Source organism: Thamnophis sirtalis, unplaced genomic scaffold, assembly GCF_051295495.1.
Source record: "Thamnophis sirtalis isolate CommonGarterSnake01/CBP01778 unplaced genomic scaffold, rThaSir2_p1.2 scaffold_2, whole genome shotgun sequence".
In the NCBI taxonomy this organism is placed as follows: Eukaryota; Metazoa; Chordata; class Lepidosauria; order Squamata; family Natricidae; genus Thamnophis; species Thamnophis sirtalis.
In genome coordinates this window covers 5601586-5628442 of record NW_028261382.1, presented here as the reverse complement: position 1 = coordinate 5628442, position 26857 = coordinate 5601586, and the positions used below count along the sequence as shown (strand labels likewise).

The following is a 26857-nucleotide window of genomic DNA, read 5'->3' as shown; positions in this document are numbered from 1 at the left end:
ACGCATGCTCCCGTTTTGTCACTTGGTGTCGAAAAGGTTCACCAACACTGTCCTATACCAGGGCTCTGGAGCCGCATGTGGCTCTTTCATTCCTCTACTGCAGCTCCCTGTCGCTGGTCAGCTCCACAATTGATAGGGCTTTCAGTTAGGAAAGGTAGAGGAAAAAGGACACCACGCTAGGAGGAGACTCTATGGTGGGGGAATTGGACTTCCGGTCAGCTCCAGAATTGAATGGGGGGCTTCCAATTAGGACCTTTGTGGCTCTCTAAGGTTGCCGACCCCTGTCCTAAACCATTCCATACAATGGCCTGTCCAATCTTTTCTTCCACAGAAGTTGACCTTCCAGCCTCGCCTTGAAGTATCCTTGAAGTCCTACTGGATGAAGAGCTTTCCCCTTTCACCTCCCCTCTGCCCAGCTCTGACTTCGCTGGACCTCCCTTGGCCCTTACGCTGGGCCCAACTCAAGCATTCTTCTCGTTTCCTTCTGCGTTCTTGCAACAGCTTGTAGCAAAGTAGCCAGACACTTCTGTTGTCCAGCTCCATCCTCTGAATACCAATTGACCAGTGGCTTGTTACGGACAGGACAGCCAGCTGCCAACACACACACACACAGAGAGAGAGAGAAAAAGAGAGAGAGAGAGAGAGAGAGAGAGAGAGAGAGAGATGCACACACACACACACACACACACATTTCATTGCAGTCGTGGCTGTTACAATGCCCACAAAACCCTTCTCTTTTCCCCCTTCAGATCTTGGAGAGAGGGCAATTGAGACATCTTTCTGGAAAGCCCTGTTGTCACTCAAAGGGTCAGCTCAAGGGTAGCAAACTCAAGGTCTGGGGGCCGGGTGCTTAAATCTGACCCGCGAGGGGGCCACCCTGAAAACAGCGAAGGACCGGCCTGAGGTGCCTCTCCCAGCAAAAACGGAGCACAGGAAGGCCACACAGAGCTCCATTTTCGCTGGCGGAGGCTGCTGGAGGGAGTCGCAGCTGAAAACAGGACCTAGGGGGACACATGCGGCCCACCCAAGCTCTGTTTTCATGGGTAGAGGGCTGCAAGAGGCTGCTGCAGCTGAAAAGGGAAATTGGGAGCCAATTTTCACTGGCAGAGCGCTTGGTGGCCCCAACACGAATGACGTCAAGCTGGCCATGCCCACTCTGTTCACCCCACCCCTGAGGTCAAACACCACCCTGATGCAGGCCTCAAGGAAATCGAATTTGACTAGTTTAGTTTCATATTTTTGTTGCTATCATTTAAACTGGCCATTTTTCTCCCCTGGAAGCTTTTATTACAATTGTTATCATCTTCTCTTATTTTGCACCAATTACGAATCTGGGAGGTCGGTCGGTTGGTCTAAGAAGGCAAGAGTTGGATGACCAGTTCCATGTCAAAACTCAACCTTGATGGTCTTCAGCCCTGGTCAGGCACTATTCTGAATATACAGCCGCAATTGGCTCAACACGGTGTGCGAATCCAACAAATGGAGCAGACACCCATTTGGCTTGTGTTGTTGATGTACAAAAAGGATGTTTACATTACTCAGCTCTGACTGCTTACAACCGGCTTACAAATTAAACACTGCTACTGTAGGATGAGCCACGGTGGCGCAGTGGTTAGAGTGCAGTACTGCAGGCTACTTCTGCTGACTGCCGGCTGCCTGCAATTTGGCAGTTCAAATCTTAACAGGCTCAGCCTTCCATCCTGGGTAAAATGAGGGACCCAGATTTTTGGGGGGCAAGAGGCTGACTCAGTAAACTGCTTACAAAGGACTGGAAAAGCACTGTGAAGTGGTATATAAGTCTTAAGTGTTATTGCTAGTCTGTCCTTCCTTCTCTCCTTCCTTCCTTCCTTCCTTCCTTCCTTCCTTCCTTCCTTCCTTCCTTCCTTCCTTCCTTCCTTCCTTCCTTCCCAGTGATTAGAGTGCAGTACTGCAGGCTACTTCTGTTGACTGCCTCCAATTTGGCAGTTCCAATCTCACCAGGCTCAAGGTTGACTCAGCCTTCCATCCTTCCCGAGGTGGGTAAAATGAGGAGACAAATTGGGTGGAGTTGATGAAATAATTAAGGAACGAAAGGCCATATACGAAGCAGCACATGAATGGGATGGAAGCCAAGATGTTTTGTAAGGAGAAAAAAAAGAAATATGGGGGAGAAAGAGAGAAAGAGACAGAGAGAGAGAGAGAGAGAGAGAGAGAGGAGACAGAAAGAGAGAAAGAGAAAGAGAGAAGAGAGAACAAGTGAGAGAAACAGAGAGAAGGAGAGAAACAGAGAGAGAGAGAAACAGACAGAGAGACAGAAAGAGAGAGACAGAGAGAGAAAGAGACAGAGACAGAGAGACAGAGGGGAGACAGAAAGAGAGAAAGAGAGGAGAGAGAACAAGTGAGAGAAACAGAGAGAAGGAGAGAGAGAAACAGAGAGACAGACAGACAGAAAGAGAGAGACAGAGAGAGAGAATAGAATAATCGGCCTCCGATTTAATTGTGCATCTCCTTTTCTTTTGCTTCTCTCATTCTTTCGGTTTCTTATGTCTTCCCCCCTTTCTGCATTTCACAGAATGCTCCTTATCCCAGCAGGAATCCTCTGATGTGGCCTGGGCTCCGAAGCACTGGTCCTAGAGAGGGGTGGGGGGTGGCCAGCCTGGCTGCCAGACTGCATGCCCGGGGTGCCACCCCTGGCCGGAATCCCGGGGACGGAGGAGCCGTTCTTGGAAGGCTCCTGGTCCCAACGACGGCTTTTTCCACTGCAGAGCTGGACACCGCAGCTCTGAGTCATAGCTCTGTGCCATCCTTCCTTCCTTCCCAATCCAAACAAGGGGCCTCTTTTTTTTTTCTTCCTTCCTTTCTTTTTTTTCTTTTTCTTTTTCTGGCAAGCCTGGTGCATGCCGTTTATTTGCTTCCCCCCCCCCCCCCAAAAAATCGTTGCTCAGTTAGCAGCAGCCGGATTATCTGTAATGCAGGAAAATGGCTTGTTTTTCTTTACAAGGGGGAAAAAAAAAGAGGGGCCAGTGGGCAAACCAGCCAATCTGCTTCTGCTTTGCTTCGGCTTAAGAGGAGGCAAGGAAGGCGGCCGCACCGTATTTTCAAAAGCCACCAGATTCCCGTTAACTTATAGCCTCTGAAGCCAAAAGATGCAAATCACGACTTTTTCCTTTCTTTTCCTTTCCTTCTTCTCTCTTTCCTTTCCCTTTGTCTTCTCTCTTTTCTTTCCTTCGTCTTCCTTTCTTTTCCTTTCTTCTATCTTTCCTCTCCTTTTTTCTTCTCCCTTTCCTTTTTTCTCCTCCCTTTCTTTTCCTTTCCTTCTTCTCCCTTTCCTTTTTTCTTCTCCCTTTCCTATTCCCCCTCCCTTTCTTTTCCTTTCCTTCTTCCCCCTTTCCTTTCCTTTCTTCTTCCTTTCCTTTTTCCCCTCCCTTTCTTTTCCTTTCCTTCTTCCCCCTTTCCTTTTTTCTTCTCTCTTTCCTTTTCTTTTTTCTTCTCCCTTTCCTTTCCTTTCCTTTCCTTCTTCTCCCTTTCCTATTTTTCTTCTCCCTTTCCTTTCCTATTTTTCTTCTCTCTCTCCTTTCCTATTTTCTTCTCTCTTTCCTTTCCTATTTTTCTTCTCCATTTCCTTTCTTTTCTTTTCCTTTCCTTCTTCTCCCTTTCCTTTTTTCTTCTCCCTTTCCTTTCCTATTTTTCTTCTCCCTTTCCTTTCTTTTCTTTTCCTTTCCTTCTTCTCCCTTTCCTTTTTTCTTCTCCCTTTCCGTTGTTTTCCTTTCCTTCTGTCTTTCCTTTCCTTTCTTCTTCTCCATTTCCTTTCCTTTTTTTTCTTGTCTCTTCCCTTTCCATTCCATCTCTCTCCCTCTTTCTCTCTCTTCCTCCCATTGTGAAGCAGAGATTGCCATGCTCCTCTGTTCACAAAGAACAACAACGACACCAAGAAGGCCAGCATTGGCTAGCTTCTGGAGGGGAAGACAAATATCCAGAAGGCTAGGTTGCTTTAGAGCAGAAAATGTATTTTTCGCTCCAGCGCAAGGAAGAGAATCCGGGGAAAAAACACCCACCAAAACACCCCAGGATGAATCCTTGGGCATCCAGCTGAATGCACGATGATGCCAACTCCCATTTGGAAACAAGCAGTTGTCTAGACATTGCCTTGCCCTCCTTCCCTGATGCTCCATTGTTCATATTTTCCCCCTTCTCCATGGTTTATATTACGTTCCTGTCTTTTGATAAGAAGAAACAGTGTTTGCGTCCCCGTCCCCCCGCCCCCCCGGCTTAGATCAAAATCTGGAGGCCAACCAAATGTTTAGAAGAAATAATAGAACAAAAAAAAATGACATGAATCCCTGAGCTCTTTCTTTTAGGAACAATTAAAAAAAATATTAGTAAGGATATCCAATATTTAATGCTTCATATAATCACTGCTGCCAGAATTTCATATGCCCAAAGTTGGAAACTAAAAACCATTCCATCAGGGAGGGAAGGAAGGAGGGAAGGAAGGAGGGAAGGAAGGAGGGAAGGAAGGAGAGAAGGAGAGAAGAAAGGAGGGAAGGAAGGAGGGAAGGAAGGAGAGAAGAAAGGAGGGAAGGAAGGAGGGAAGGAAGGAGGGAATGCAGGAGAGAAGGAAGGGGGGAAGGAAGGAGGAAAGGAAGGGGGAAAGGAAGGAGAGAAGGAGAAAAGAAAGGAGGGAAGGAAGGAGGGAAGGAAGGAGAGAAGGAGAGAAGAAAGGAGGGAAGGAAGGAGGGAATGTAGGAGAGAAGGAAGGGGGAAGGAAGGAGGAAAGGAAGGGGGAAAGGAAGGAGAGAAAGAGAAAAGAAAGGAGGGAAGGAAGGAAGGAGGGAAGGAAGGAGGGAAGGAGAGAAGGAGGGAAGGGGAAGGAGGGAAGGAAGGGGAGTAGGAGAGAAGAAACGAGGGAAGGAAAGAGGGAGGGAAGAAGAAGTAGGACCGTTGTAAGATAAGATGGATCTATGGGATGATAAAAAAGCAATCTTCAAGTATATTGTCAACAGTAGGGAAAAATTGTTATAAATACATATTATTAATAACAGTTATGAGATCATATAATTGTGAATGTATATATGAAATTGATAAAATTAAAATAATAATAATAATAATAATTTTTTAAAAAACCATTCCATCAAATGCAGAAACCATTATAGCAATAGCAATAGCAATAGCAGTAGACTTATATACCGCTTCATAGGCCTATCAGGCCTCTCTAAGCGGTTTACAGAGAGTCAGCATATTGCCCCCAACAATCTGGGTCCTCATTTTACCCACCTCGGAAGGATGGAAGGCTGAGTCAACCCTGAGCCGGTGAGATTTGAACCGCTGACCTGCTGATCTAGCAGTAGCCTGCAGTGCTGCTCTTTAACCACTGCGCCACCTTGGCTCTTAAAAAAAATGTGTTAGAATGCTCAGAAATGGATACACTAACGATGGAACGAAGAGATGGAGAGGAAGCAGAGAAACTACAGGATATGGAACAGGTGGTATAACTGGCTTGAAAAGAGATGTAAAATCAATGCATAAGGAACACATAGCAAACACAATGAAAAGAGACGGCATATATTTACAAAAGCAAAGAGAGATGGGAATATTGCACGCAGATGCATATATTGCAAAAATGAGGAAGTAAACAAAGAAGAATAGGTATAAAATAACAGAATGGAAAATGGAAAACCCGAAATCAGAAAAAAAAAGAAAAAGAAATACCGATAACAGAAAAGCTGTAAAAGTGTAATTGCGATTTTAATGTTTGGAAAATGTCAAATAATTTTTTTTTAAAAAAAGAAAAATCTGGAAGCAAACCAGAGGGCATTCAAAAAAAAAATCAATGAAACCCAACAAGCGTCTACTTGACACTGTTTTGGGTCTGTTGAAAATAGGTTTGATCACTACAGGTCGTCCTCGGGTTACGACCACATTGGACCCCCAACATTTTTGTTGCTAAGGGAGACATTTGTGAAGTGAGTTTTGCCCCATTTTACCACCTTTCCTGCCAGCGTTGCTAAGTGAATCACTGCCGTTGTTCCGTTAGGAAGTCAGTTGTTAAGGAAATTTGGTTTCCCCGTTGACTTTGCTTGTCACGAGGTCTTAAAAGAGCCGAGGTGGCGCAGTGGTTAAATGCAGCACTGCAGGCTACTTCAGCTGACTGCAGTTCTGCAGTTCGGCGGTTCAAATCTCACCGGCTCAGGGTTGACTCAGCCTTCCATCCTTCCGAGGTGGGTAAAATGAGGACTCGGATTGTTGTTGGGGGCAATATGCTGACTCTGTAAACCGCTTAGAGAGGGCTGAAAGCCCTATGAAGCGGTATATAAGTCTAACTGCTATTGCTATTGCTATTAAAAGGGCACCATGCCACCCTCGGATACTGCGACCGTTGTAAATAATAGGAGTCAGTTCCCAAGCGTCTGAATTTTGATCACAGGATCATGGGGATGCTGCAACAGTCATAAGCCTGGAAAAAAACAGTCCTAAATCACTTTTTCCGGTAGTTGTAACTTTGAATGATTGCTAAATGAACTGTTGAGGACTGCAAGTATTCACTAAGTGACCATTCAAATGTTTTCAGTCTACAAGGCTCTAAACATCTTTCTAAAGGTTCGCAAACTACCCTGTTTTCCCATAAATAAGACCTCCCTGGATAATAAGCCCAATTGGGCTTTTGAGTGTATGTATAAGCCCTCCCTGAAAATATTGCAACACAGCAGCAGCCATGAGGTGACTATGCTCACCGCCTCCTGCACCTCAAAAATAATAAGCTCTCTCCAAAAATAAGCCCTCCCTGAAAATATTGCAACACAGCAGCAGCCATGAGGTGGCCACGCTCACCACCTCCTGCACCTCAAAAATAATAAGACCTCCCCGAAAATAGGGCCAAGCGCTTATTTTGGGGGTCAAAAGCAAACAAGACCCTGTCTTATTTTCGGAGAGAAACACGGTAGGATTTCCAGATCTGCGGGCAACATGGACAAAGGTTAGGGATGCTGGAAGCTTTAACTCAGCAGATGCAGTCGGGCCAGAGGTTCTCACACAGTGATTGGACTCCCAGTTTGTGGGGGAGCCACATCTGGCTTTGCTGTGAAGCCTACAACAGAACCAGAGTAACTTCTTACTCCTGCTCCCCAGCAGATGGCATTCAGAGGCGTTCTGCGGATAGCACGTTGCCATTAAATCTGAGCAGCAAGGGATTAATTGCATCTCCTCCATCAATTTGTCTAATTCCCTTTTTAAAAGCCACTCTGGATGACGATCATCTCCATATTCTGAAGCAGTAAAAAGCAGAGGCTTGCCTTAACTTGGCCAGTTACAAACCCAGCGATGGCATTTGCGCTCCCCCGATGAAACCTAGAAGGTTAGTAAAACAATGGCCCATTTGCATCTTGAGGTATAAGTTAAAATTGAGCCTATCTGTTTCATGCCTGGTGCAATTGTGCCAATAGTTAATCCTGTTGGGTGAAGAACAACTACAGATTTGTCCTTCCATATGGTCTCCCTCCCCCCTACATCATACCTATCAGAATTGTATCGTTTTAGGAGGGCATTTCTAAAAACAAATGTACAATAGTGCGTTCTAAGTTGGCTCACAAATTGGGCATCCATTGTTTTCTACCCCAGCTAAAGAAGGGACGAGGAAGAGACATCAAAACAAGGTTAACTTTTCTGAAGACTTGGAGATCAGTCTTCTATATATTCAAAAAATGGCTCTGTTTGTCTCTCTCTGTGTGTGTGTGTGTGTGTGTGTGTGTGTGTGTTCCAGCACAACTCTGGAATGCCTTGAGCAATTCTAACCAAACTTGGTACACAGATGACTTACTCTCTGGAGAAAAAATACTGTGGGGGTAAGACCCCCTTGGGGTGTGCGTTCGGTTAAGATGCAGCCTGTAGTGCCTTTAAATGGCTTTTACTGTACTGCTGTAAAATGGCTTCTACTGTACTGCTGTAAAATGGCTTCTACTGTGCAGCGTAGTGGAGTTGCCATGGTAATGGTTTCACAGTACTCCACAGGGAGGCTCCCTCTGGTAAGGGGGGAAATCCAACATTAGAAATTACGTTTGGTCTGGACATTTTCCCCCTATAAATAAATACCCGGGTGCAACGCCGGGTTATCAGCTAGTGGCCAATAAATTAGCCCTCGATGGAGTGACGTCAATGGTGCCAAGGTCCTACTACTTTCTGTGCCAACCTTCAAGATACCAAGGACAGGGTCTTCGGACAGGTTGGGAGGTATCTGCCACCACCAATATGAAGTAGATGGATATCTAACCTACATGGATGATGTTTTTTATTCTGACTTGGTTTGACTTCTAGACAAACCAAGCCTGTCACTCATTAGTTGATCACAGATAAGGAGGACCACTCCAGAAAGAACCATTCTTGGTTACCTTTGAAAAGCATTCACAGATGACAAGTGAATGCAGAACAGAAACCACAAGAAGAAGAACAGAAGACCTGAAGAGCAACATCAGAAGAAAATCTAAACAGGGATCTCTTTTCTTTTGAAGCCTAAATCCTTCCCCCTGGGTGAAAATGTTAGTGGCAGAAGGCCTGTTTTATTTTAGTCCATCCATCCATTCCACCCATTTTCTCAACGGAAGACGTCAATTCCCCCCTTTTTATTTTAGTGATATCTAGAGGTAAAGGTTCCCCTCATACATATGTGCTAGTCGTTCCCGACTCTAGGTAGCAGTGCTCATCTCTGTTTCAAAGCCGAAGAGCCAGCGCTCTCCGAAGACGTCTCCGTGGTCATGTGGCTGGCATGACTCAACGCCAGAGGCTCAGAGAACGCTGTTACCTTCCCACCAAAGGTGGTTCCTATTTTTCTACTTGCGTTTTTCACGTGCTTTTGAACTGCTACGTTGGCAGAAGCTGGGACAAGTAACAGGAGCTCACTCTGTTATGGGGCGGTAGGGATTCGAACCGCTGAACTGCCGAGCTTTCTGATCGACAAGCTCAGCACCTTAGCCACTGAACCACCGTGCCCCTTTTAGTAGTATCTATACCAATAGCCATATCTACATGGCTTTGGCAACCAGCATTTCAGCCACAGATAGCTGCAAACAACATGAGAGCAGAGAGCAAATCTCTCATTTCTGATTAGCACAGCAGCGAGAAGGAACTTAAGTTTCTAAGCGACGGATGTCTTTATGGCATGAATTTAATTGGGGCAAGGAACTAGCTGTTCCACAGCCGTTTACTAGAGAGATCCTATGTTTTCATTGTGATCTGTATCTCCGGGATATTTTTACAATCCCTTCTCGGCAGGGAGGGAGGGAGGGAGGAGAAGACATCGCCTATTCATAATTCTTCTAGCTTGAGTATCGAATGTCGGAGAAGGAGACTAGCCACGAGAGGATCAGAAAATGGCCAAGCCTTGTTGAATAACCCTGCGTGCCATTCAAAATATACTAGCCAAATTAATTCTCTAAGGATCAGCGCTGAAGAGTTGCTACTGGGCGTATTATTCAAATCCATATTTTTTAAAAAAAGATGACTAAACTTGTTTTCAGCATTTTAAAGGTAAAATGTTCCCCTCAAACACATCTGCTAGTCGTTCCCGACTCTAGGGGGGCAGTGCTCATCTCCGTTTCAAAGCCGAAGAGCCAGCGCTGTCCGAAGATGTCTCTGTGGTCATGTGGCCGGCATGACTCAACGCCGAAGGCGCACAGAACGGTGTCGCCTTCCCACCAAAGGTGGTTCCTATTTTTCTACTTGCATTTTTCACGTGCTTTCCAACTGCTAGGTTGGCGGAAGCTGGAACAAGTCATGGGAGCTCACTCCGTTATGCGGAAATAGGGATTCGAACCACCAAATTGCTGATCTTTCTGATCAAGAAGTCCAATGTCTGAGCCACTACGTCCCTTTTCAGCATTTTAACTGTGGTCATATTTAACAGATCAGCTGGTGGTTGCTGACCCTGTAAATATTCCAAAGAATCTATATCAGGTTGAAGAGATGACCTGTTCAACAAGCCATCAGTAAAACATCTGGGCCGTTTGCATCAAAACCACAGGAATACAATAATCTGTCAGGAAGGCTGAGGGTTGGCTGAAAATTGGCTGCTGGAATTGGGTATGTCTAGTTTAATAGAAAGAAGGACTAGGGGAGACATGATAGCAGTCTTCCAATCTCTCAGGGGCTGCCCCAAAGAAGAGGGAGTCAAGCTATTCTCCAAAGCACCCGAGGACAGGACAAGAAGCAATGGGTGGAAACTCATCAAGGAGAGAAGCAACTTAGAAATGAGGAGGAATTTCCTGACTGTGAGAACAGTCAATCAGTGGAACAGAATTTGCCTCCAGAAGTTGTGAATGCCCCAACGCTGGAAGTCTTTAAGAAGATGTTGGATAGCCATTTGTTTGAAGGTGTATAGGGTTTCCTGCCTAGGCAGGGGGTTGGACTAGAAGACCTCCAAGGTCCCTTCCAACTGCGGTTGTTCTGTTTAGCAAAACCAGAAGTGAATGTTTTCCTTAAAAGCCCCCAAAAGGTTACTTGAATCAGGAGAAATGATAGCTTAATCCCTGAAAGTTGCCTATCCCGAAGAAGAGGGAGGAAAAACAGAGATGAACCCAATCTTAACGGCTCCTATTCTGAGCAGCCCTTTCTCAAAGCAGAGAGAATTACGTGACATTCAACACAATCCGAAATATCTCCTGCCTTCCCTTTCAGCACCGTTTCAGAGCTCGAGATGGTTGAGTTTGGGAAACAAGCACAGCCACCTCCAACCATATGCTAAAGGAAAAATAGGACATAGCAGCTCATCCCCCTTCAGAGTCCATCTCCCTCCCTCCTCCCTGTCTTGTATCTGTCTCTGTCCGTCCGTCCATCCATCCATCCATCCATCCATCCATCCATCCTTCCTTTTTTCTTTCTTTCTTTCTTTTTATCATCTCTCTCTCCAGCTAGCCAGCTCTCTCTCTCTCTTTCTTTCTGTCTATCATCTCTCTCTCCAGCTAGCCAGCCTATCTATCCATCCATCCGTCCATCCATCCATCCATCCATCCGTCCGTCCGTCCGTCCATCCATCCATCCATCCATCCATCCATCCTTCCTTCCTTCCTTCTTTCTTTCTTTCTATCATCTCTCTCTCCAGCTAGCCAGCTCTCTCTCTCTCTCTCTTTCTATCATCTCTCTCTCTAGCTAGCCAGCTCTCTCTCTCTCTTTCTTTCTTTCTGTCTATCATCTCTCTCTCCAGCTAGCCAGCTATATCTATCTATCTATCTATCTATCTATCTATCTATCTATCTATCTATCTATCTATCTATCTATCTATCTATCTATCTATCTATCTATCTATCTATCTATATCTTTCTGTCTATCATCTCTCTCTCCATATATCCAGCTATCTCTGTCTGTCTGTCTGTCATCTATCTATCTATCTATCTATCTATCTATCTATCTATCTATCTATCTATCTATCTATCTATCTATCTATCTATCTATGCTTCTGTGTATCATCTCTTTCCAACTATCCATCTATCTCTATCTTGTTATCTAGCTATCTGCCTGTCCGCCTGCCTATCTATCTGTTTCTATCTATCATCTCTCTCTCTCTCTCCAGCTATCCCTATCTATCCATCCATCCCTCCATCCCTCCAATCAACCATCTATATCTACTACTAAAACTCTCCTGTTCCTATTTGCTAACAAAATGGTACGTCATAGAACAATCATTTTTGAATCAACTGATTTAAAATGGGCTAGTTTAAAGAATCGGCCCAAAATCTGGGACCAGTTGTGGGATTGAAATTTGGCAAAGTTGTGGCCGCTTCAGCACCACCACGCTGCCATGCACAGCTATGGTTATTTGATTGTCATTTCCGATGCTCCCTCCGAGGTTCCTTTAATGAAAGCCAATAGGAAAGCTGACAAGAAGTCAAAAGTGATTCCCACTCTGGTTGTTTTTTGGCCAGGAAATATCTCTGAAAGGATGACCCAACAGGTCAGGGGTTGTCTAATAAACTTTATAGGAGCAGTGATGGCACAGTAGTTAGAATGCAGTATTGCAGGTAAACTCTGCCCACAGCCTGGCGTTTGATCCTTCCTTCCTTCCTTCCTTCCTTCCTTCCTTCCTTCCTTCCTTCCTTCCTTCCTTCCTTCCTTCCTTCCTTCCTTCCTTCCTTCCTTTCTTGTGGTTAGAATGCAGCATTCTACAACAGTCTGGAATTCAATCCTGACCGGCTCAAGGTTGATTCAGCCTTCCATCCTTCCGAGGTCGGTAAAATGAGGACCCAAATTATTTGGGGAACAACAGGCTGACTCTGCAAACCCCTTAGAGAGGGCTGTAAAGCCCTGCAAAGCGATATATAAGTCTTAAGTGCTGTAGCTTTTGAAATATAACGTCAAGCTTTTTTCAGCCAAGCTCAACTTGGAGTGACTGCCTCTACGCGTCCATGTTTTTCTTAGCAATGCTGCAGAAATTGTCGTGCGTTCCGGGGTATTTTTCCAATCTAATTGTGGCAGTTCCTGGTGATTTCCCATCTCATTAGAGACAGCATTTTTCCCCCCTCTCCAATCAGCCAAAATTGGTTAGATTGCTTTTAGAGTTAAGGCAAAGAAGACATGACCTCTCCGCACTTCCTTTCAAATGGGCAGATGTAAAATATACAATGATTGGTAAGGAGACTCTCTCGAAGGGGCCTCTGACATCTTCGCTTAGAAAAAGTCGTGTGCTGCTTTTTCCTTTCCTTATCCCCCACCCCAGCTCTGTGGGTTTTTAAGATGGGCATTAATACTAAGTAAAACAAAGAAAAGTCCTCATCACTTGCAAACATGCAGAGTAGGGATTTCTTTGCTGTTCTTTTCCAGGGCTATTATGATATGTGCTTAACAAGGGCATTACTGTAATGGATAACTAATCTATATTAAATAATTTTTATTGCCAGAGACACAATCTGCAAGATCTTCTGAAGTTTTCCAACCCAGGTTTTCATTTGACCTGGGCAGTATTGTCCAGGGCACCAAAGAATCAGATCAGAGGTGGGTTCCTACCAGTTTGCACCAGTTCGGTAGAACCGGTTCGTCAAATCTACCGAACCGGTTAGAAGAGGTTCCACCAGTGGACCCGGAAAGCAGGCCACACCTACAGAAGAGGTTCCAAAATTTTTTGAAACCCACCACTGACACACACACACACACACAGAGAGAGAAAGAGAAAGAAAGGAAGAAATAAATAAAGAAAAAAAGAAAAAAGAAAGAAAAAGTGAGAGAGAGATGAAAGAAAAAAAGGAAAAAGGGACAGAGAGACAAAAGGAAGGAGAGAGAGAGAGAAAGAGAGAGAGAAAGAAAGAAAGAAAGAAAGAAAGAAAGAAAGAAAGAAAGAAAACACATGGCCAGCAAGCCGCTCCCACCAGGTCACATGGCCAGCAAGCCACTCCCACAAAGGAGGCCACACCCACAGAGTAGGTTCGAAAAAATTTTGAAACCCACCACTGGATCAGATCCACACATGTAGGTCCAATTAAACTGATTTATTTCTGTGGATAGGAATCTCAATGGTAAAAGGCAAAAGGTAAAGATTCTCCTCGCACATACATGCTAGTCGTTCCCAACTCTAGGGGGCGGTGCTCATCTCCGTTTCAAAGCCGAACAGCCAGCACTGTCCAAAGATGTCTCTGTGGCCAGGTGACTAAACACCAGAGGTGCAGGGAGAGCTGTTATCTTCCCACCAAAGGTGGTCCCTATTTTTCTACTTGCATTTTTTACTTGCTTTCGAATTGCTAGGTAGGCAGAAGCTGGGACAAGTAATGGGAGCTCACTCCGTTACGCGCGCTAGGGATTCGAACCGCCAAACTGCCGACCTTCTGATCGACAAGCTCAATATCTTAGCCGCTGAGCCACCGCATCCCAGACTTTACAGAATGTGTGGTTCAGACCTGCTAAACGTTAGACAAAGGTCAACAGAATTCAAGGGAGATTGGATTTAATCATTTGTGACTATGTTGAGAGTCTAGGCTGATCCCTCTTTTAACTCTGCCCCCAGATTCTGCCACTCCTTCAAAGCATCAGTATACCTTTCTATCTCTGTATCCATGCAACTTCTTCTGGGGAGCTGAAGATCCTTTTCTAATCAACAGTTCTTCCCAACCAGTATTTGAATTCCACCATCTTGTCAATTGAAACACATGTGTTATGTTGTACTGTGTACACATAAAGTTTAGTTAAAGATCCAGTGGCTAAAATAAGCTATGTTTTACCTTGTATGCAAAACCTGGTTAGTTTTAAGCTTGATTAAGGTAGGGGGATTGGGGGGGGGGTGTCTTCCATTTGGTGGAAACTAAGCCTGTTTTCTTCATGTATTATTCAATGTATTTTCTCGACCCCATATAATGAGCTAATTTGGTAACTCAGTTAAGCATCTGGTGCATGTACAACAAGTGAAAATTAGAACTCAACAATTTCTTTCCTCAAACAGTAAATATCCTTAACAACAATGTGGAGGAATAGCAACAAAAAAAGAGAGAGATGAATTCTGACTGTTAGTTCTCACCTCTTGAAAGCGTGAGCAAGAAATTTACTGCTATTATTATTGTCCTTATTAACTTTTATTCATTAAACATGAAACTCAGCCAACTTAATATTTAAAAATGTATCACAAATATTATTGACTGGCACTGATGGTTGATGGGATGATGATGATGATGATGTTAATCTTTGGTGAGATTCACAGCCTTTGGGGCTGGTTGGTAGCTCAACAGCTCGAGTCCTAACCAAGGACCTAGGGACTGTTAAGGTAACGTTGGAGGATATAAGCTGTTCCAAGTAGGGCGGTTTTTTGTAGAATCAGAATGTTCAAGTCCCATAAATTTAGAATTTCCAAATAGTGAGGTAGCCCTTTAGGTATTGCTCCAAGGGCTCCTATTATTATTATTATTTCATTAAACATGAAACTCAATCAACTGAACATTCAAAAATGCATCACAAATACCATTGAGTGGTGCTAATGGTTGATACGGGTTGATGCCAGCGTCCTAGGTATCAACCAAGGACCTTCTTAAAATGTACGATGTTCTGAGTAGCACAGTTTTTTGTAGTTCTGCTGGTGTTATTGCAGGAAGCTGCAATTTCTTTAATTATTTATCTGTAATTTATCTGCTGCTATTATTATTGTTGTTGTTGTTGTTATTATTATTATTCACATAAGTGAAATATGGACAAGGCTCATCCTATAGTTGAAAGCTGTGCCCAACCAACTCCCATCTTCTAGAAATTGGATCAGATGCCTGAGATTTCTGGGAATCGTAGTCCTTCTAAGATTCAGGTTGGAGAAGAAGACTCTATTGACTTGTTCTGTAGTCCTTTGTCCACATCTATCATCTGAAAGTGATGGATGGTGTTATCTAGGGCACTAAGCCATGGACTGATTCAACCACAACTGATTTGGTTCAACCAACCCTCGTGAATTTCAAGCCACGATTGTTCCACACGATGGCTTAATATGTGGTAGGAACCAAGCAAAGATTTGGGCCTGACCAATGTTTGTATTCTGCCTGATACATATATGTGCCGTGCACATTGAGATCAGAAGGTCAACACTAGTCAAGTTGCCTTCAAGGGTGCGTTTCACATAGCACAGCTTCGACCTGGGCATTTAGGAGATCTTTGCTGCAGGAAATTTCATAGTTTGGATGGGATCTAGATCACTTAGTAGATGACTACTTATATCTATGAAGTTTAACAGAGACCAGAAGCACTGCTTTGAGAGAACGTCCGCATTTATGCATCTCTACCATTGGTATTCACCGCCTCTTCTGTCCCATCGCAAGAGGTTGACTACACCCAGTTTTCCTGCACCCCAACTGAGCTCGCCTCCATGCACCCTTCTTTCTGCTCATATGCCAGGCTCTACAACTAGTAGTAAAATCACCTCTTCTTGACACACGTCATCTGTCAACCTTCCTCTTGAGTCCAGGGCCCAAATCTGGATACAACGATCTTAGCTGGACTTTGTCAAACCAGAAGAAGCGCTACCATTCTCGTTTCTGCTCCCTTGTCTCATCTCGGCCTCAGACTGCTGACTCATACTTCGTTTGCAGTCAACCAAAGCCCCAAGGTCCTTCTCAGATGCCATGCCAGCCATTGGGAATCACCCATCTTGAATTTCTGCATCTGAGCTGGCCTACCAAAATGCAAAGCCCATCTGCTCTTCGTCCTGATGGAATTAGATTAGAAGTGCAATGGCTGCTTGCAGGCCAGATATTTCTTCATCCTGTTTTACAGGAAGTCCAGACATCATTAGTAACCTCCCCCCCTTTCCCCATGACTTAATACAATAGCAGGGAAGGGATCTTGGAGGTCTTCTAGTCCAACCTCCTGCCTAGGCAGGAAACCCTATACCGTTTCAGACAAATGGCTATCCAACATCTTCTTAAAGACTTCCAGTGTTGGGGCATTCACAACTTCTGGAGGCAAGCTGTTCCATTTATTCTACCGCTATGTTTCTTTCTGGAAAATACATCCATGACGAAGACATAACGGACTCGGTATTTTCATCGTGGGTCTCTCAAATCCTACCCCTCGGTCGCTTATCTAGAAGGTCCAAATGTGATGGAACAGTTGAAACAGAAGACATGGAAGGAAGGGAGAATTCCATTGTGGGAAATTAATCCCTTCCTCTACTCTTCCTTGCTATCACTCAGCCCCAAAGTTGTCCCCAAACCTTCTGATCCCACTCTACTGCTATGGATCAGATGCACAGGCGGGATTTCCTGTTCTGGAGCACCCACTTCCTGCCGGGTGTTTCCCTTCCATCCTCAAGTCACATCTTCCTCCCAACTCCCCATCTCTTTCTCCCTGCGGAACTGACAGGGGCTGGGGCTGGCAGATGCCAGCTGATGAGGATGATGAGGTGTTCAGAGTGGTCCAGGGAAGCTGAGTGGCAGCTCTGGTTCAACCATCTCAACCACCAGGGCCTCCATTTTAACTCGGGAGGGATAGACCTGGCCTCAGCCCACAACCTTATCTCCAGATGTTCCTCTGCAGACAACCTGGCTCATTTAGGCAGCCTCATCTTGGAGAGACATCATGAGTTGTGGATGGGGGAGACTTGAACAGATGAGGAGACGTTGGCCAAGAACCATCCTTTCCCTTTCCGAAGCCATTTTTCTTTGAGGTCTCCAGAGCCAAGGGAAAGCTTAAAGGACACAAGAGGAAGTGGATAGGCTAACATTCCTATTTTATTCACTCCAGCCTTCCATTTGTCAGAAGACTACCCAGCCCCATTGTCTCTGGGAATTTAAGTCACATGCTTTGCTGTTGTACAAAGGCTGTGATTTCCATATCTCAACATTTGTGATGGCTACATGGATTTACTTTGCACGTAAAAGAGAAAAGAACATCCACATGAATCAAAGAAAGAAAACTATCTATCAAGGAGAACATCTGTAGCTCACAGTGGAAACGAGGGTTTTTTGATGCTCTCTGAGCTTGGTTGGTTGAACCAAGTTTAGATGCCACCAAGGACCTCTCAGAAAGAGTTATTCCAGGGGTGTCAAACTTGATTTTCATTGAGGGCTGCATCAGGACTGTGTTTGACCTTGGGGGGGGGGGAATGGCCAAGGTGGGCTTGGCCAGCCACAACGTCACGCTTATTGGGGGTGCCTGTAGTGGCCTGAGTAGCCTACCAGTGAAAACGGGCTCCTGAGCTCCATTTTCAGCTGCCACAGCCTCCTGCAATCCTCTGCCAATGAAAATGGAGCTCGGGAGCCCATTTTCAGTGGCAGAAGCACTGTGTGCCAATCCTTCACTGTTTCCAGGGCGGCCCCGTGGGCCAGATCTAAGTACCCCGCGGGCCGGATCCGGCCCTGGGGCCTTGAGTTTGACACCTCTGAGTTATTCCCTGTACACTTATTAAGCTAAGTTGTACATAAAGTTAGGGAAATGGTGGCTCAGTGGCTAAGACTGCTGAGCTTATCAGTCAGAAAGGTCGGCAGTTCAGCGGTTCGAATCCCTAGCGCCGCATAACCGAGTGAGCTCCCGTGACTTGTCTCAGCTTCTGCCAACCTCGCAGTTTGAAAGCATGTAAAAAATGCAAGTAGAATAACAGGGACCACCTTTGGTGGGAAGGGAACAGTGTTTCACGCTCCTTCAGCGTTGAGTCATGCCGGCCACATGGCCACGGAGATGTCTTCGTACAGCGCTGGCTCTTCGGCTTTGAAACGGAGAGGAGCACCGCCCCCTAGAGTCGAGACCGACTAGCACATACATGCAAGGGGAACCTTTACCTTTACCTGTACAGGTTGCTTCTGACCGACCCAATCTCATTCCTGAATCTCGCACCTCTCTACAAACCACATGAAATCTTCCTTACCTGACCTACCTCATCAGAGCGATCTCTAGCTTGGAATTGGGCTTCTAATCTCCCAACAATCTTGGGCAGTGATTAGAAGAGAGCAAGTGTCACGTAGGAGCCGCTGGACTCAAAATTGGCTCATCATAGCATGCTCGCGTGCGCAGGAAGGGATGTCTAGGACAGATCGACCTAAAATTTGACACGAGGATCAAGAAGAAGTGGGGGGGGGGAGAGAGAGAAGCTATTGTTTGTGAAACGTGGTGCCAATTTTATACCAAATCTTCGCAAGGTTACGGAGAAGGTAATGTCATTGTTTATGAGGAATAGCTTATACAGGGCATTGCTTTCCTGGCCAATATTTGGACGAATGAAACACGAGTCGTTTTTCAGATCGATAGAGTAGTTATAGGGACCGCCAATACAAATAACGGCTGGAATATCTCGTGTTTTTTTTTTTTTTATAAGCACATAAATCACAAACCAGAGGGACTCCAGCACATTCATCAAACCAATACGCCTGAACGAAACCTTACAGGCGGTCCTTGACGTACAACTCTTCATTTAGTGACCAAAATTACCACGCCACTGGAAAAAGTGACCTATAACCCTTTCCCGCACTTACGACCGTTGCACTATCCTCCACGGCCACGTGATCAAATTTCAGAGGCTTGGCAATGGATTCGCATTTATGACGGTTGCAGCATCCGGGGGTCAAGCGGTCCCCATTTGTGACCTCCTGGCGAGGAAAACCAATGGGGAATCCTGATTCACTTAACGACCGTGTGGCTAGCTTAACAACTGAAGGGATTCCCTTAATCAAGGTGGCGAGAAAATTCCTACAACGGGGCAAAATTCATAAATGTCTTGCTTAGCGGCAGAAATCTTGGTCTCCACTGTGGTCGTAAGTCGAGGACTACCTGCATTCATATTCGCAGTCGGGTTCGCACAAGATCGAAATTCCTAAACACGGCCCCTCTCTTCACACGACATGAGGTACCCAGATGAATAAATCCTATTATAGCTCAGTCCAGAGACCCCTTTTTCATGCCACCCACCAAGATTGGTACCAAAGACTCTGAAGTACCATCGACCCAAACCTTCTGCTAGCCAAGTTTAGCCTTTTGGGCAACCCCAACAGGAGACGTATGAAGGCGTGGACCCTCAGAGGCGACGGCGAAAATGAAGAGAGGTTCTAAACTCCATGGGAAATCATGCAGATTTCAACCTTCCCGTTTTTTTCATTCTTATTCATTTTGTGGGGATGATGGTGGCCACCAGCTTGGGATCCAACACAGATGGACATTAAGACGGCGAGAGAAAAGGATGGACTTGTGGGTTGAATCAGGAGACATGGAAGGAAGGGAGAATTCCATCGTGGGAAATGAATCCCTCCCCTCTCCTCTTCCTTGCTATCACTCTCCCCCAAAGTTGTCCCCTTTCCCCAAAGCTTCTTCTTCTGATCCCACCCTACCGCCATGGATCAGATACGCAGGAGGGATTTCCTGTTCTGGAGCACCCACTTCCTGCCCGGCGTTTCCCTCCCATCTTCAAGGCACATCTCCCTCCCAGCTCCCCATCTCTTTCTCCCCCGTGGAACTGGCTGGCAGGGGGTGGGGCTGGCAGCAAATGCCAGCTGATGAGGAGGAGGAGGAGGAGGTGTTCAGAGTGGTCCAGGGGAAGCTGAGTGGCAGCTCTGGTTCAACCATCTCAACTCCCAGGGCCTCCATTTTAACTCAGGAGGGATAGACCTGGACTCAGCCACACCCACCCAGCAGGGGGCTTGCCCCCCTCGCCCAGCCGAGCCCAAAGACCCTTCTTGCTCGCTTCACCACGTGCCCTAACCCCCCCCCCCCCTGCTCCCCGAGCTGCTCAACACCGTCCACACCTGCCCGGATCTCCACCTCTGTGCAAAAAAAATAAAAATACTCAGTGGCAAATCCAGCATGCATTCAAAACATCTGTCCCTTTTCATGCTGGAGAGAGAGCCAGGGAGCCATGTGGCCCACCATGCAGCCAGACAAACCCTCCTCCCCTCTCTCCCTCGCTCATGGAGGGTGAGGGGAGGGGGCAATACCAGTTAGCATCCTCCTCCTCCTCCTCCCCCCCCCCTTGCATCCAAAGAAAATCTCCTCCTATCCTTAAAAAAAAAACAACGACCAGCCAATTTGCCAGGAGGGGGGGTCCCGGTTCCCAACCTTCCTCCCCCTTCGTTCCGTGGGATCCTCCTCTCCCCCCCCCCGCACTCACCCACCCACCCATGAGAGGGGTGGTTCTCGCCCCAATTGGACAAGGTTCCCTCCAGAGGGGCTGTGCCACCTGGCAGATCTCCTCCCGGTGCCAGGCGGAGGGCAGGCGGCTCCAGTAACAGAGAGGAGAGAGAGATGGGGAAGGAAGGAAAGAAGGAAGGGAGCGAGGGAAGGAGGGAGGGAGGGAGAAAGGAAGGGAGGGAGGGAGGGAGGGAAAGAAGGGAAAGGAAGATGAGATTGGGTTGAGTAGGGTTGGCTGGGCTCGCCTTCCGATTCCAGACAAAGGCCACAACAGAGACAGACAAAGACGGAGGAAGCCACAAAAAAAGCCTCAGCCTACCTCGACACAGAGGAAGTTGGAGCCGGCGGGCATCCAAACAAGGGGGACCCGGCTCGGAGGGGGGACCACGAGCTGGGGCAGCTGCATGGTCCCGAGCTCCTTCGGCTGCCACCGCTGCTTTTCGGAGTCAGCGAGAGGAGACAGAGGCACATAGGCGCCCACACACACTCGCTCGCTCGCTCACTTTCTCTCTCTCTCTCTCTCGCTCTCGCTCTCTCTCTCACACACACGCGCGCAGGGCAGGCACACAGACACACACGCACGCACGCAGGCTCGCACACACTTGCACACGCTCGCACACAGACGCGCACACAGAGCGAGACAGTAAGCTGGCTGTGCTGCTGAATACATCACAGTGTCAGCTCCTGGCAGGGGTGGGGGAGGGGGGAGAGGTGGGCGTGGGGAAGAGCGCACCCGCCGTGGCCCAGCCCCGAGCAGCAGCTGGCTCCGATGGAGGGGAGAAAGACCCCCCCCTCCTCCTCCTCCTCTCTCCCGTTCCCTCTTTCATACACATCTCGTATTCTCTCTCTTCCTTCTCTCTTATTCTCCCGCACGCTCTCTTTTTCTCCCTCTCATTCTTTCTTCTCACTTTCTCTTTCTCATTTCTTCTCTTTCATTCTCTCTCATTCTCTCTCTCTTTTTCTCCCCCTCATTCTCTTTCTTCTCACTTTCCCTTTCTCATTTCCTCTTTCTCTTTCATTCCCTCTCTTATTCTCTCTCTCTTATTCTCCCTCTTATTCTCTTTCTTCCCACTTTCCCTTTCTCATTTCCTCTTTCTCTTTCATTCTCTCTCTCTCTTATTCTCTCACTCTCTTTTTCTCCCTCTCGTTCTTTCTTCTCTTTCCCTTTCTCATTTCCTCTCTTTCTCTTTCATTCCCTCTCTTATTCTCTCTCTCTTATTCTCCCTCTTATTCTTTCTTCCCACTTTCCCTTTCTCATTTCCTCTTTCTCTTTCATTCTCTCTCTCACTCTCTTATTCTCTCACTCTCTTATTCTCTCACTCTCTTTTTCTCCCTCTCGTTCTTTCTTCTCTTTCCCTTTCTCATTTCCTCTCTTTCTCTTTCATTCCCTCTCTTATTCTCTCTCTCTTATTCTCCCTCTTATTCTCTTTCTTCCCACTTTCCCTTTCTCATTTCCTCTTTCTCTTTCATTCTCTCTCTCACTCTCTTATTCTCTCACTCTCTTTTTCTCCCTCTCGTTCTTTCTTCTCTTTCCCTTTCTCATTTCCTCTCTTTCTCTTTCATTCTCTCATTCTCTCTCTCTTTCTTGTTCTGTCTCTCATACTCACTACTCTCTTCTTCTCTCATTCTCTCTTTTTACCTTCCTCTCACTTTCCCTCTCTCTCATTTCCTCTCTCTCTCCCCCTCTTGTTCTCTCCTCTCTCAGACTCACTCTCTTTCTCTTTTTCTCTCATTCTCCCTTCCTTCCTCTTTCTCCCTCTCACTCCTTCCCCCTCTCTTTCTCTCCTTCTCTTTCTTTCTCACCTTCTCACTCTCTGTTTCTCCATCTTTTTTCTCTCTTATTTCCTCTTTCTCTCTCATTCTCTCTTTCTCCCTCTCTCCTTCTTTCTGTCTTCCTCCCTCACACTCTTTCTCTATCCCTGGTTTCTACATGATTTCCCTGAGCCACAATCAACTTTCTAGCTAGACCTAAACCTACCAGAGATGGCTCAAGTCTAGATTAGAAGGGCTGAGAACCTCAGTTTGACTCCTATCCCTAATCTTAAAATCTATTCCCCTCTCCCAGTTCTGGTTCCGGGAAATGCCCATTTGGGAAACGAGAGATGTGCTCGGCAGATGTTATGCCTCCCTATGCTTTGAGACTACCACACGGAGGTGACCATTTGGTCTTCTTTAGGAATTCTGGAGTTAGCAGAAGGGGAGGAGGAAGGTGTGGGGATCGAGACCAGACCTGGGAGATGGGAACAGATGGGGCAGCCAAAGGGGCAGAAGCAGAACACAAGATTTCTGTGGCCCTCAACCCTCTTCCTGGTTTCTGTCTTCGTTCGCATGATTGAGTCTGTCATCTGCACCTCCATAACTGCCTTCTTTGGCTCTGTAACCCAACAAGACAGACACGGACTTCAAGGGATAATCAGAACTGCAGAAAAAAACAATGGCTGCCAATCTGCCTTCCTTTGAAGACCTGCACACTGCACGAGTCAAAAAGAGGGCTGTGAAAATAACTACAAACCCCCCATATCCTGGGCATAAATTGTTTCAACTCCTACCCTCAAAACGACGCTATAGGGCACTGCACACCAAGACACATGGACAGTCCCCCCCCCCGAATGCCATCTCTCTGCTAACCTAATTTCCTCAATATTCTCATAGTACCCACTAAGACTGTATTGCTATTATTCTTCTCTTTCTTCCTAGTACCTATCTCTTCCCACTTATGACTATAACCATGTTGCTTGTATCTTTAAAATGTATATTGTTTTATTTGTTTCCTAGTATGATTTGATTGCTTATTAGTAACCTATGAGTATCACTAAGTGTTGTATCTTATGATTCGTGATGAATGTATTCTATTTTATTTTTCTTTATGTGCACTGAGAGGATATGCACCAAAGACAAATTCCTTGTGTGTCCAATCACATTTGGCCAATAAAGAATTCTATTCTATTCTATTCTACTCTACTCTACTCTTGTCCTAGTCCTAGTTCTAGTCCTAATTCTATTCCTTATTCTGTTCTGCTCTGCTCTGCTCCTAGTCCTAATCTGAGTCCTATTCCTATTCCTATTCTATTCTATTCTATTCTATTCTATTCTATCTATATTCTATTTCTATTCTATTTCTATTCTATTTCTATTCTATACTATTTCTATTGAATTCTATTCTATTTCTATTCTATTCCTTCATTCCTCTATTCCATTCTATTCTATTCTACTCTACTCTACTCTACTCTTATCATAGTCCTAATTCTATTCCTTATTCTGTTCTGTTCTGCTCTGCTCTGCTATGCTCCTAGTCCTAATCTGAGTCCTATTCCTATTCCTATTCCCATTCCATTCCATTCCATTCCATTCTATTCTATTCTATCTATATTCTATTTCTATTCTATTCTATTTCTATTCTATACTATACTATTTCTATTGAATTCTATTCTATTTCTATTCTATTCCTTCATTCCTCTATTCCATTCTATTCTATTCTATTTACTCTACTCTTATCATAGTCCTAATTCTATTCCTTATTCTGTTCTGCTCTGCTCTGCTCTGCTCTGCTCTGCTCTGCTCCTAGTCCTAATCTGAGTCCTATTCCTATTTCCATTCCATTCCATTCCATTCTATTCTATTCTATTCTATTCTATCTATATTCTATTTCTATTCTAGTCTATTTCTATTCTATACTATACTATTTCTATTCAATTCAATTCTATTTCTATTCTATTCCTTCATTCCTCTACTCTATTCTATTCTATTCTATTCTATTCTTATTTTTACTGGCCAAAGAGACCTCATTCAACCACACACCCTAAGCCACCCACATGCACAAAAAAATGAACTCAGCAAAACACGTCTTAGGAAAGCAGCTCTGAAGACTTCAACCAAGGCTGTTGTGTGTCTTCGGCAAAGCTACGCAATCCTTCTATTTTCCAAGAGGGCCAGAAGTTTCTCATCCCCTCTTTATATCCTCACCTTTCCGTCACTTCTTTGGCATATTTTTTTTCCTTCCTTCTTAAAAATCCATTAGAGATGAATCAAGACACACACACACACACACACACACACACACACACACACAGAGTTACTCTTGACAGACAGGCATTCATACCTGAAACCTTGGTGGCAAATTTAGAATTTCGCTGTTTTTATTTTTCTACGCCCCAGAACCGTTTTCTTTCCTCTAGAGGCCACTTTATCTAAAGAGGGGTGGAAAAAAAAATCTATTTGCTATTTGATTTAAATGCAGGCATCATCGCATTGCCCCGTATGCCCAAGCCTTGAACTGGTGCAACTCTAATGCTTTTAACCTTGCCTGTAAGTCCCTGGCATTGCTTCATGCAGAAATCGCAGCCTTCCTTAGAGTTGCGTGTTCATCTCAACATTAACCCCAGTCCTTATTTCAATTTGCAGCCGAGATGGGGAATCCCTTTCCACTCCAAAAGTATTCCTGGTGAAAATACAGGTGGTCCTCAACTTATTACCTCCACCAGACCGATTAGATCGCACAGAGCAGGCCTCCTCCGAATTCCATCCGCCGGCCAGTGTCGACTGGCGACCACCCGGAGAAGAGCCTTCTCTGTGGCTGCTCCGACCCTCTGGAACGAACTCCCCATGGAGATTCGCACCCTCACCACCCTCCAGGCCTTCCGCATAGCCCTTAAAACCTGGCTGTTCCGACAGGCCTGGGGATAAAAAATCATTGCCCCTATCTCGAATGGTATGATTGTTGCGTTTTAACTATGTATTGTTTTTGTGTTGTTGTTAACTGTCTGTATCCCCCTTCCCTTGAGTTGTGAGCCGCCCTGAGTCCCTTCAGGGAAAAGGGCGGCATACAAATGAAATAAAACTCAAACTCAAACTCAAACTTATTGAGCCCAAAATGTATGTTGCTGGGTGAGAAATCTGTTCCGTGGGTTTGACCCCATTTTTATGCATTTCTCCCCACTCGTGTTGAGTGGATCACTGGGTTTCTTACATTAGCAACATGGTCGTTAAGCGAATCGGGTTTCCCCGTTCGCTTTGCTTGTCAGAAGGTCGCAAATGGGGCCCCCCATGATTCCGAGAAACGGCCACTGTCATAAGTGTGAGTCAGTTGTCAGGTGCCTGAATATAAATCATGTGAGCAATGGGGACGCAACAGCGGCGGTAAGTGTGAAAAATTGTTATTTTAGTGCCCTTCTGATTTTGAACGGTCACTAAATGGACACTTGTAAGTCAAGGACTATCGGTCATGGAAAGGCTCTTCAGTTGAAGAAGCTTCTAGGATGAGAAGGGAAAGGTCTTCAAAGAAAAACCAGAAGGTCCAGTTGCCTCTTGAAAAAAATCACCTTTGGGACAACCATGACCAGGATGACTGAGAATCCCCATAGACAACCAGAGTAGAGCCATCTTCATCTACCAGAAGGAATTAGGCCATTCTTAGGCCAACATCACATCTACTTGGCCTCCACCCACAGTTATTGAAATGGGAATCTTCAGTCAAGGCAGTATTAATCAGGTTCTTAAACAAAAAGAAAATTTAAAAAATATCAACAAAGCAACCAAATCAAGATCTTGCCTACCTTCTCAAAGTGATGCCAATCAACTTGAGTTCAGCACCAAGACCTACTTTGGAAGCTTCTGCTGATCTATGACCTAAGCCTTCGGGAAACAACTCAACTTGCATTAACAGAGGGATACCCTCAAGATCAAGGGAGGCACTAATACCACTCTGTAAAGCCCTAGTAAGGCCACACCTAGAGTACTGCATCCAGTTTTGGTCACCACATGATAAAAAAGTTGTTGAGACTCTACAAAAAGTGCAGAGAAGAGCAACCAGGATGATTAGGGAACTGGAGGCTCAAACATATGGAGAACGGTTGCAGGAACTGGGCATGGCCAGCCAAATGAAGAGAAGGACCAGAGGAGACATGATAGCAGCCTTCCGAGACCTATTCCTATTTTTCTACCTGCATTTTTTAACCTGCTCGGTTGGCAGAAGCTGGGACAAGTAACGGGAGCTCATTCCATTGCGCAGCACTAGAGATTCGAACCGCCGAACTGCCGACCTTTCTAATTGACAACTTTGGCATCTTAGCCACTGAGTCACCACGTCGCACAAGTTAGGAGTGAAGTTAGGAGATGCACACGAATCATGAAATAGATGTCATTTGAATCAATTAATGTGCCACCAGGTTTCCTCTGACATCTTGGGGAAATCCTTCATAATATTCAGAGTTGCTTTGTTTTCCTCCCTAAATTTGTGGAGGTTTAACCCAAAACCCAGAGGTGGGTTCCTACCAGTTCGCACCAGTTCGATAGAACCGGTTCGTCAAATCTACCCAACCGGTTAGAAGAG

General features: G+C 45.5%; 1 protein-coding gene across 6 annotated transcripts in view; it reads right to left on the bottom strand.

Moving 5' to 3' along the window:
- The window catches only part of CELF6 (CUGBP Elav-like family member 6), a 172434-nt gene that overhangs the window by 76754 nt on the left and 68823 nt on the right, over window positions 1-26857 (bottom strand). For 2 of the 6 annotated variants that reach the window (XM_087704098.1, XM_087704099.1), the window contains exon 1: window positions 20849-21207. The exons of the other annotated variants lie outside the window; for them this stretch is intronic. In XM_087704098.1, coding sequence (XP_087560224.1) covers window positions 20849-20935 — 87 coding nt within the window. In that variant the 5' untranslated portion in view covers window positions 20936-21207. Of the gene's footprint in view, window positions 1-20848; window positions 21208-26857 lie in introns of those variants that run through there. 6 annotated transcript variants of the gene reach the window in all.